The 12,211-nt window shown below is 34.3% G+C and overlaps 1 protein-coding gene across 8 annotated transcripts in view; it reads left to right on the top strand.

The window, feature by feature from the left end:
- sh3gl2a (SH3 domain containing GRB2 like 2a, endophilin A1) overlaps positions 1–2,388 on the top strand; it is a 35,517-nt gene extending 33,129 nt beyond the window's left edge. For 2 of the 8 annotated variants that reach the window (XM_028596175.1, XM_028596159.1), the window contains 3 exons: positions 104–115; positions 1,533–1,544; positions 1,659–2,388. In XM_028596175.1, the coding sequence (XP_028451976.1) occupies positions 104–115; positions 1,533–1,544; positions 1,659–1,855 (221 nt within the window). In that variant the 3' untranslated portion in view covers positions 1,856–2,388. Of the gene's footprint in view, positions 1–103; positions 116–1,532; positions 1,545–1,652 lie in introns of all 8 variants that reach the window. The other 6 variants (XM_028596184.1, XM_028596199.1, XM_028596190.1 and 3 more) reach the window with 4 other exon arrangements.
- Positions 2,389–12,211: the final 9,823 nt, after the last annotated feature.

Consider the following 12,211-nt stretch of genomic DNA (forward strand, 5'->3'; position numbering starts at 1 on the left):
GCTGTACTTACCCCATCTATTCATCACTTATCCATCTTGAAAATGCCAATAAACATGAACGCTTCTGTTCTTTTTTCACTGTTTTCTGCTTTCCCATTTGCAGCAAGATCTCCAGGTGAGCAAGAGTGACTTGGGAAGAGATGCAAAATCTCTCTCTATAACTCTCAATTTTATCCTTCTTTAAACTGACTTTTGTGGAAATGTATTTTTGTCTGCATTTTTGTTTGCATTGCAGCTCGTCTGCAGTGCTGTTTCTGTCTAACCCCTGGTTTCTCTTTTGTCCCTATTTTGTTTAATCAAATTGCTCATCTTTCCTTTATTGTTAAAGAAATTATTCAACATTTTTGGGAAATGTGCTTATTAGCTTATTTGCTCTGAGTTAGATAAGAGGATTGATACGACTCTCATGTCTGGATGCTAAATATGAAGCAGCAGCCAGTTAGCTTAGCATAAAGACTGCGAACAGGGTAACAGCCTGGCTCTGTCCAACAGTAACAAAATCCACCTACCAGGACCTCGAAAGCTTACTAATTAGTTGGTTTTATCATTATAAAACCAGAGCTTCACTGGTCGGGAGCAGTAACTTCCTGTAGTCTCATCTTGTTGCTTGACAACTGCTCAGAGCCAAAAAAAATTCTCATAAAATGGTCCTTTGTACACTATTTTTACACACATTAATACACTATTTATCAGCCTCAAACAGAATCTGCAGATTTTTTCTTGTGTTTTTCAGCAGTGATCCAGGATGAAAATCTGAAGACTTTCTCTGCTTGGGGTGGAGATGTGTTAATATTCAGAGTTTTATTTTTATTTTTTTTATTTGTTTAAAAGCTGCATCCGCAGAATGCCGTGTGGCCATGCTATTTATACACACATTAAACAAACAAGATATAACTTGTGAATAAGTGAGCTTTGAGGTGCTGGTAGGCGCATTTTGTTACCGCTGGACAGAGTCAGGCTAGCTGTTTCCCCTAGCCCTGATCGGGACTGTCTCAACCACCGCATGGTACTTGATATTTGGTGAGAATCGCAGTTGTAGTGGCTTTTTCCCCCCAATGTCCACAAGGGGCAACAATGAGTCCATTTAACACTGGAAAACAAACTTTTATGCTTTATCGAAAGAGTTTTCAAAGTATAATTTTTGGTTTTACAAGAAAATTACTAAGACTTGAAGAAGACTTCAAGGATGAAGACTGACTGTTTGGTTTGGCAAATGTATGTCTGGTTAACCGCCCGACCTCCGGTATAGAGCTGCTCACCGCTGCTTCCCTGCGTCTCCCATACAGTATATGAGACATGTTTCCTCCGGTTTTCGGTCTTTATGCTGTAGCCTTAACAGACCGATAAGGGAGTTGTATCAATCCTCTTATCTACCTCTCCCCCAGAAAGAGAATGAGTGTATTTCTCAAATGTAGAACTATTCCTTTAATCATTGTATGCCTCATTATTATTTTCTGGTCACTGATGTTCATGTTTTGTGTCTCTTCTGCTTTGTCTCCTCTGCATCTCCCTCTTCTCTTTCCCTCTTTCAGCAAGGACTCCAGGTGAGCTTTTCACAAGCTATTATTATGTCTCTAATCTATATGCAGCATCTTATCTCTTACCTATAGCCTCTGATCTAACTCCTCTCTTCCTATCCCTCCAACTCTTTTCTCCAGCCCCGATGGACCAGCCCTGCTGTCGTGCACTGTACGATTTTGACCCCGAGAATGAAGGTGAGCTAGGCTTCAAGGAAGGTGATATCATCACCCTGACCAATAAGATCGATGACAACTGGTACGAGGGCATGCTGCATGGCACCTCCGGCTTCTTCCCCGTCAACTATGTGGAAATCCTGGTGCCGCTGCCCCAATAGGACGTCACCACTCCCAGCTGTGTCTGCAATGGTGGCAAAACAGATCCTGGCCTCCAGTCCCTAACACCCCTCCCCCCGTATCCCCGGTAACATCCCTACCAACCACCTGTACTCCACTTAAAAGGAGGCAACACAGCAACAACACAATAACGAATGAAGACTGACGACGAATTGATGCACCAATTGAGCGTAAAAACTTTAAAAGAGAAAAAAATCTGCGTGTATGTCGTTGCTTCCCCCTTATCCCAGGAGGTACCTTCAGGCTTCCACAGCCATTTTATCCATTACTGTCCAGGCTTTTGTCTCTGTTTGAGTTGGCTGTCAGTCTGTCATAACTTCTGTAAGTTAATTATGAGCAGCTTTGCAAAATCCCACTTTTCTCTCATTCACTGTACTTTGTGGAAACCTCTACAGTAGATAGAAATGTAAACTTTTCTCTCACATAATGGGAAACAAATTGTGTTTGTTAGAGACTATAGGTCAAGCATGGTTTCAGTGTTTGTTTTATCTTATTAAAAAATATGCTGAGCTGATTTTGTTTTGAATATTCCTCTTTTTTTAATGGTAGTTGTCTCTCGGCGTCCAAAGTTCTGTCCAAAGGATGTCCTCACCTTTTAACTGTTCAGAGTATTGACAAAAGTTAGTTAATATACTAGTTGATAACTAACAACCAAGGTTACCCATCATATTTTTGTTTTTTACATAACGTGTGCATGATTGGTCGTATGTGATTTAGATACCAAAGTTACCTGCAAAAACCAGAGTCAACAACTTTTTCCAGACAGCACAGTATCAGTGAATCTGTTCAACGCAATAGGGTGAAGCTTTGCAATCTCTAGTTCTTTGGTATTTTAATCTGGAAGGGTGAAACTGTATTCTAAAGTATGTGATATTACCTATCTGAGCCAGTGGAGTGATGACATGATTTTCAAAAACAAGTTGTGAAGTTTAAACAGTTTGAAGTGATGTAAGAAAACTATGGTGCATAAGTTTCGATCCTCCGACGTGTATTTTATCATCAGCTTGTGTGAAAAATGGTTGATGTATTGTGATATAATAACTTATAGGACTTAACTGCTCATTTTTTTTCTGCAGCTGAAGGTGTAGCTATTTTTGCTGCATAATCTACTAGTCCGATTAGTATTCTGTAGTTTAGCTGTCTATAAGCCAGTGATTAAGATGAAACTAGACATAGCCAGGAGTGCACAAATGGCCTAACAGAATGAGAAATAATTTATTTTTGTCTTGGTGGAAATGTTTTATTCATTGGAATAATGCAACTTACACTAAAAACCCTTTTCTCCAACATAATATGGACTATATAAGTTGCTGGTTTACCCTTTTCATGTCATGTTAGACCTCAGAAAAATTGCAAGATTATATACTTAGGTTTCATTTTCTCTCACCAGCTATATGGTTGTATGCAGTATTGTGTGGGACTTTTTCCCCTTCTTTAATTTATGTACTGATAATCTAGAAATCAAACCAGACTCCATTCTTACAATACATGTTTTAGTCCGCTAAGCAGTTGGGTGTCGTACACACGTTATTCCTGGGGTTTCATGCTCTGTGATGTTAACGATGTATTTACCTTCTGCAAAACAATCTGTGCAGCAGTTAACACTATTTTCCCACTCATCTTGTATTAATGTTGTGCGTGTACTTTGGGGGAGGGGTTTGGGTTTGCATACAGTACGTGTTATGCACAGGAACTGGGTTGCAGAGGACCTCTGATGCTGAGGTATTTAAGATATACTGTCTCTGACGGTGTTCTACATTAAAACAAACATGGATGTCGCCCAATTCATTATATTCAGTAGAATTAGAATAAATTATACAAAATTAACTAAGGTCCATATGAAGTGTTGTTTTTTTTTAAAGGGAAGCACAATTTAGCAGACAGTATAGTTTGTGGGCTGGGGAAGAATAAAGATACAGTTCAAATATCATGGATTTATTTTTTAAAGGCGAAACAATTCCTTCTTTCAGTTTTTTTAACAATCGTGTGTATCTTTGCCCTCAGTGAGGACTGTACAGCTTTTCTGTGTTTTTGTTTTCACCTTGTGTGTGTATAGTTGCACATCTACAGTAACGTATCTTATTTTTGTAACCGTGACAAAAGAATACACATACAGTATAGATGTGTATATATACAGTATATTATCCAAAAGCAATGTGAAAGAAAGGATTATCTGTGCTGCACATGATTGTCTTTGGATTGTTTTTGTTTTATTTGTTTTCAGTTTATTCTTGCACTGGATTCTAAGACTGTATGCTTGATGTAAAGAAAAATGTGATAAGTCAATGTAATTTATTCAAATAAATACAAAGAAATGTTTATGGCCCCAACAACGTTTTGTTCATAGATGTACACACCTCTGGATTTTAGCTCAAGCTAAATAATATGTCACTGGCAGAAATCTGCTATGAAAAATGACAATTTAACCGATTAGAACTCAAAGTGGTGATGAGGTCTTGTGATGTATTGAAAGGGTCTTTAAAAATGTCTTGAAGGGTATTAAATTGAGTTTGAGGATCCCTGTATACACCTGCTATAATTCTTTATTGTACAGTACATGTACAAAGTTTGCATTGTATATCCCATCTTACACATGCATGCACTTCATATCTTTTGGATCCTTTAAGAAGAAGATCTTGTTTTCAGAATATAAAGAAGACGGAAGGATTTGGCTCAGCAAAGAAGAAAGATGCATTATTCATGGTACTGGAGGATTCTTTCATGTCTTCTTGCAAGAATCCAAACAAAAAAAATAGGTCAGGCAAAAAAATATCTTTAGTACCTCCACGACAACTGAAATGTCTTAATAATCTTGTTAGTGCAACATTATTAAAGTCACAACTACAGCTTTAAGCATCTTAAAGGCTCTAAAAGATATGAAACATATGCATATGTAAGCTGGAATATACAATGGCAAACTTTGTACAGTGTGTATTGTACAAATAAAGAATTATAGCAGGGTATATGCAGGATTCCTGAAGTTAAATTTAATACCTTTTAAGACGCTTTCCATATATTTTAAGACCTCATCGCCACTTCAAGTTCTAACCGGTTACATCAGTGACACACTTTATCTTACATTTACTATACATTGATTGTAAGATGGCACAACTAAACAGAACAAAGCACAAGGTAATTAATTGAGTGATTAACCCAATGCAAGGTTTATTAAAAAAGAGTAACATCAGTAATACATGAGAGCTAGAAACAGTCCTGTTCCCTATAACACACACACACACACACACACACACACACACATACTTGAACTCTTTGTTATAAGGTTACTATATATGCCACATATATAGTACGTTGTACTTAAATAACCAGTATTTGACCGATTAATTTTGAATTTTGATAAAAATAACTGGTGAGTTTCAGGGGGGTCATGTAGGAGCACCCTCTTAACAAATATCCATTACGGCATGGCAAAAAAATGCATATGTTATTTCCCACTATCAACTGGTATTTATATAGAAAACATGTCCTGTGAGAATGTGTGTACCTCACACAGAATTGCATACACCATGCATACACATGGATTAAATTGAGATAGCTACGGGTGTTTGCCAATTTCAGTGTCATTAAAAATGCTATGAATAAGTCATAATATAGGATGTCATGAAAAGGTAATTAAAAGTCATAGTATGTCATAAAAAAAGTCATAAACATTTTACAAAAACGTCATAGTTTTGAAAAGACATAAAAAATCTGTAATGTAAGTTGTTAAAAAGTCATACTATAGTAAGTCATAAAAACATGAAAATGTCATTAAAAAAATCTTGATATAGTAAGTCATAGAATGTCATAAAAAAAAAGTCATAGAGCCGTATGTTGTAAAAAAGACATGAAAAAGTCATAGTTTATAGTATGTCGTGAAAAAGTCATGGAAAAATTCATATGGTGAAAAAGTCATATTTCAAAAAATTCAAAGTATAGTATGTTGAAAAAAGTCTAAAAAAGTCATAGTATAGTATGTCGAAAGTCATAGTATAATATGTCAACAAAAGTCATGCTATAGTATGTTGGAAAAAGTCATTGTACAGCATGTCGCAAAAAGTCTTAGTGTAGTATTTCGAGAAAGTCCTAGAATAGTATGTAAAAAAAAAACTCATAGTATAGTATGTCGAAAAAGTCATAGTATAGTATGTCGAAAATAGTCAAGAAAAAGTCATAGCATAGTATGTCGAAAAAGTCAGAAAAAAGTTATTGTGTAGTATGCCGAAAAAAAATGTTAGGGCATAATATGTTGAAAAAAAAGTCATAGTATTGTATGTCGCAAAAAGTCAGTATAATATATTATATTGTAAAAAAAATTAAATCTTAATATACCATGTCAGAAAAAGTATTCATAGTATAGTATGTGGAATAAAGTCATAGTATAGAATGTCAAAAAGGTCACAGTAAATTATGTCGAAAAAGGTCATAGTATAGCATGTTGAAAAAAGTCTTAGTATAGTATATCAAAAAAGGCAGAAAAAAGACAAAGTATAGTATGTCGAAAAAGTCATAGTATAGTATGCCGAAAAAAGTCAGAAAAAAGAGAAAGTATAGTCAAAAAAGTCATAGTATAGTATGTCGGAAAGGTCAGAAAAAAGGTATTGCATAATATGTTGGGGAAAAAAGTAATTGCATAGTGTGTGGAAAAAGTCAGCAAAGCATGTGGAAAAACGGTTCCTGTATACGTCTCATCTCCGTTTTTTCCTGCATCCACCGTGTGTGTGTTTCTGTGTGTGCATGCGTCAGTCGCCGGTAGAACTGAGCAGTCCCGCCTGCTGCAGAGATCCGACAGGATCTAAACTGCAGCCGCTTCAGCGACTTTAGAGTGAAAAAAACGTTACAGTAAATTGATGTTAAAATGTATACAGGTTGGCAGGACGGCCTTAAATGTTTTACACGGTCTTTCACTGTACGTTTTGTTGGTAACTTGTCCACACCTCTTCTTTCGCACAAAAGGGAAACACAGCTGTCTGAGGTCACATACAGGCACCTGACGGGCACGAGGCTACATTGCGCATGCGTCGAACGCTCCAAACCGAGACAAGCGGACCGAGCGGTTCGGATGTTTTTTCATGGACCGTCCCACCCCTAGTATGTCGAAAAAAATCTGAAAAAAAGTCATAGTATAGTATGTTGAAAAACAATAATGGCAGAAATTGTTGGAAAAAAAGTCCTAGTTTAGTATGTCGAAAAGGTCCTAGAATAGTATGTTGAAAAAAATCAAAAGAAAAGTCATAGTATAGTATGTCATACTCGTAGTATAGTATGTTGAAAAAAGTCAGAAAAAGTGATAATATAGTATGTTGAAAGTCATAGTATAATATGTAAAAAAGTCATACTATAGTATGTTGAAAAAAGTCTTAGTATAGTATATCAAAAAAGTCCTTGAATAGTGTGAAAAAAAATTATAGTATAGTATGTCAAAAAAGTAAGAAAAAAGTTATTGTGTAGAATGTTGAAAAAAGTCATAGTATAGTGTGTCAAAGAAAGTGAGAAAGAAGTCCTAGTATAGTATGTCGAAAAAAAAAAGTCATAGTATAGTATGTCGTACTTGTAGTATAATATGTTGAAAAAGGTCAGAAAAAAGTGATAGTATAGTATGTGGAAAAAAGTTATAGTAAAGTATGTTGAAAAGGTTATGGCATAGTATCTTGAAAAAAGTCATAGTATAGTATGTCAAAATAATTCATAGTATAGTATGTTGAAAAATATCTGAAAAAAGTCATAATATAGTATATCGAAAGTCATAGTATAATATGTAAAAAAAGTCATACTATAGTATGTTGAAAAAAGTCTTAGTAGAGTATATCAAAAAAATCCTTGAATAGTATGAAAAAAAAGTTATTGTGTAGTTGGTTGAAAAAAGTCATAGTATAGTGTGTCAAAGAAAGTCAGAAAAAAGAGAAAGTATAGTATGTCAAAAAAGTCATTGTATAGTATGTCGAAAAATAAGGGATAGTATAGAATGGTTGAAAACAGTCATAGAATAGTATATTGAAAAAAGTCACAGTATAGTATGTCAAAAAAAATCTTTAAAAAGTCATAGTATATTATGTCAAAATAGTCAGAAAAAAGTCATAGTATAGTATGTCGAAATAGTCAGAAAAAGTCATAGTATAGTATGTTGAAAAAGTCATAGAATAGTATATTGAAAAAAAGTCATAGTATAGTATGTTGAAAAAGTCATAGAATAGTATATTGAAAAAAAGTCATAGTATAGTAAGGTCGAAAAAAGGTATTGCATAATATGTTGGGGGAAAAAGAAATTGCATAGTATGTGGAAAAAGTCAGCAAAGCATGTGGAAAAGAAATCAGAATCAGAACAAAAAAGGAGTTTATTGCCACAGTAGACCTACATGGAATTTGCCACGACGATTGGTGCATACATACACAAACAAACATAAGAAATAAACAATAAATACAGAAACAGGAACAAATATATACAAAATAGCTGTTAAGTATGAGAAAATGGAGGCCGAAAGGGTTGAGTGCAGAATGCACAATAATATATAGTATGTGCCATGGGCAGATGTATAGCATAGATGTCCAGCATGAAGGTTAGTGCTGATGTCCAGCTCTAACTTGAGGTCCTGGTAGATGATGATGGAGCCCAGGAGGCGAAAGTACTCCAAAATGTTGACTGTGAAGTTAATTGGTGTGATGGGGGCGAGTGGGGATCATAGTGGACATCACAGCTCAAGGCCACCTTAAAGTTTAGTAATTAAAAAGACTCATAGTATACGCCTGTTTGTTGAAAAGATCAGAAGAAGTCATAGTATAGTATGTTTAAAAAAGTCATAGTATAGTATGTCAGAAAAAAGGCATAGTATAGTATGTTGAAAAAAGTAAAAAAAAAAGTCATGGTATAGTATGTAGAAAAAAGTCATAGTATAGTATGTCGAAAAAAAATTATGGCATAAATTGTCGGAAAAAAGTCATAGTATAGTATGTTGAAAAAAGTCATAGTATAGTATGTTGAAAAAAGTCATAGTATAGTATGTCGAAAAAAATCAGTATAGTATGTCGAAAAAGTCATAGTATAGTATGTCAAAAAAATCATAGTATATTATGTCAAAAAAGTCATAGTATAGTATGTTGAAAATAGTCAAGAAAAAGTAATAGTATAGTATGTCAAAAAAGTCAGAAAAAAGTCTTAGTATAGTATGTCGAAAAAAAGGCATAGTATAGAATGTTGAAATTAGTCACAGTATGTCAAAAACAGTCATAGTAAAGTATGTTGAAAAAAGCAAGAAAAAAGTCATAGTATAGGATGTCAAAAAAGTCATAATATAGTAAGTCGAAAAAAGTCATAGTATAGTATGTCGAAAAGGTCAGAAAAAAAAGACATTGTGTAGTACGTTAAAAAAAGTCAGAAAAATGTCATAGTATAGTATAAAGAAAAATATTACGGCATAATAAGTTTGAAAAAAAAGTCATAGTTAAGTAGCTATGTCAAAAAATATAAAAGTCATAGTATAGTATGTCAAAAAATATCATTAAAGTCATAGTATAGTTTGTCACAAAAAGCTCTACAAGCTCCCTGAGAAACCTTTACTTACCTGTTTCTGTCCCTTGTCAATTCTGACCTACAGTATCTCTGTGTTTGTTTCCTGCAGCCATCATCTCCACACCTCTCTGTTGCCTCCAGTCAGCTGGCCTCACCATTCGGTCCCCTCACACGGCTCCCTGCTCCATCAGAAAAACTGATAGTATAAAAAAAGTCATAAAAATGTAAGTCGTGAAAAATGATCAAAAAGTCATAGTATATTATGTCATGAAATGTCATGAAAAAGTCTATAGCAAGTCATAAAAAAGTCATTAAAAAATCATAGTATAGTATGTCAAAAATGTCATAAAAAAGTAATGTATAGTAAATCATAAAAAACGTCATGTAAATGTCAAAAAAGTAATCGTATAGTAGGCCCCTATGTCATAAAAATGTCATTAAAGAGTCATAGTAAGTCATAAATAAGTCATAAAAGTCATATAGTAAGTCATTAAAAACGTCATGAAAATGCCATAAAAATTCATAGTATAGTAATTCATAAAATGTCATAAAAAGTTATATTATGGCAAGTCATAAAAACGTAGAAAAGTCATAGTATAGTATTTCATAAAAAGTTGTAAAAGCCATAGTATAGTAAGTCATAAAAAAGTCACTAAAAGTTATAGTATAGTATGTCATAAGAAATGTCATAAAATGTCATTAAAATGTCATAGTATAGTAAATCATAAAAAACATCATGAAAATGTCATAGTAAGTTAGTAAATGTCATAGTAAGTTTTTTATAACTTACTATAGAAAGTTATAAAAAAATCATAAAAACCTTTTTTTCATATTTTTATGACGTTTTTTTATGACATACTATACTATGACTTTTTAGGGTAAAAATGTCATTAATAAAGTCATAGTATAGTATTTCACATGCTAATTCCCCAAAACAATGAAACATTCACCTCATATTAGCACATAGTTCATGATGTGTTAAAAATATTTGTTGTTTGTCTAACTATTTGATTTGACCATTTTACTTTAAAATGCAATCATGATTCAAATGTAATAATAGAAAAATACAATGTTGTGATGCTCTGATAATATATTTCACAAAAAGTTGTCATTTTGCATGCTACATGAGCCTTTTGTCTATCTAAGAAGAACTGTAAGACAATCTGATAAGTTAGTTCAGGTTATAACTGTATGACAGTTAACATCAGATATGGATGACATCTTTTGGTCCCCACCCATTATCTGTCAGTCAATCTTGCTGCACGCTCTCTTCATGTACACAGTTAAACCCCTAGTCTACCCTGCTGCACACACACACACACACACACACACATTAAACACACACACTAACATTGGTCCAGTATAGGGGGGGTGCTCTGCAGTAACATCCTGCAGCAGCCTGTGTCAGCCAGGTCTTTTGAGCAGCATCAGAGCATGTCGCCCTCACAGTCACACACCTTGTGGACCTTCGCTTTACTGATAACTGCAAATAGACACAACCAGCCTTTTGTTTGACATGATGCAGTTGAGATAAGTCTACAAACACTTATACCAACCACAAGATACAGTGACTGCCATTGTCATTTGTGTACAGTTGGATATTGTGGATATAAGGCGTCTCCTTTTTAATGTTGTGTATGAAACGGTGCCAGATATCGGCTGGAGTCTCTCTCACTCTGCTGCTCGGTAAAACTGAAACTAGAAGTAAAGCGTCCTCTAGTGGTGGCAAACTTACAGTGCTCAGTGTTGAGTTACATGCAAAGGATCACTGATAATGATTGTTATTTTTTATCTCTACTGGTACTTCTGCCTTTTTTCTTACTAATATTTGGTTTCCTTTTTTATATATACATTTTTGTTGCATTACAACAATACCAACAATATCACAATCAAACGTCAAACAAGGCCTGAGCTATAAGAGGAAGGGAGGAGTGAAATAAAAAATAAAGGGGGTAACTGATCCATTACACAGTAAAAAAAAAGTACACATTTTACATACAAGTACACACATAACCTTAAATTACTGATGTGTATTTTTATATTTAAAGGTAGAAGAAGAAAACACAACTCAACCAGAGATGGAAAAGGCCCTGGGGGCAGTGAGTGACTATTGTCAAAGCTCACATATAGGGCTGGGCAATATGGCCAAAATCTCCTATCTATATATAGGTAATTTAATATGTCAATAATGATATATATATATATATATATATAATGATGTAGCATGTTTTCTGGTAATTCAATTCAATAGTTTACATAAAATAACCACATGGTAAAGCCTAAATTTAATTTACACCTGTGTGAATATAATACTTGACAAATATAAAGGTACTGAGTATTTTCTCATTTTATTAAAAACTTAAGTGCAAAATGAAAATAACATGCACTGCATCAGAAGGCAAAGCCTCATTCAAATAATGTAAATAAAGGTAAAGGTACTTTATTTGTCACATAAACGTACATGAAGTGAAATTCATTCTCTGCATTTAACCCATCCCTCAAGGGAGCAGTGGGCAGCCAATGACAGCGCCCGGGGAGCAACTCCAGATCTGAGCCAGTGCCTTGATCAAGGGCATTGTTAATCTCATACTTTTTTGATTAACATTTCCTGGTTCTAGCTACCCATTTGCAAAGATTAGCTGCTTCTCTTACTGAATATCTTTGAGTTTAAGACTGTTGATCAGGCAAAACAAGCTTCTAACAATTTATAGACAAAGATCAATAATGAAAATAATAAGTGGCAGTCCTAAGTTGACTACCTCTTGGTGTCTTTAAAATAGTGAAATTCTGGGATTTCTTAAGACTTAAAAGAGTTTTCCACCAATTTAAAATT

This window comes from Perca flavescens, chromosome 2 (assembly GCF_004354835.1).
Source record: "Perca flavescens isolate YP-PL-M2 chromosome 2, PFLA_1.0, whole genome shotgun sequence".
NCBI lineage: Eukaryota > Metazoa > Chordata > Actinopteri > Perciformes > Percidae > Perca > Perca flavescens.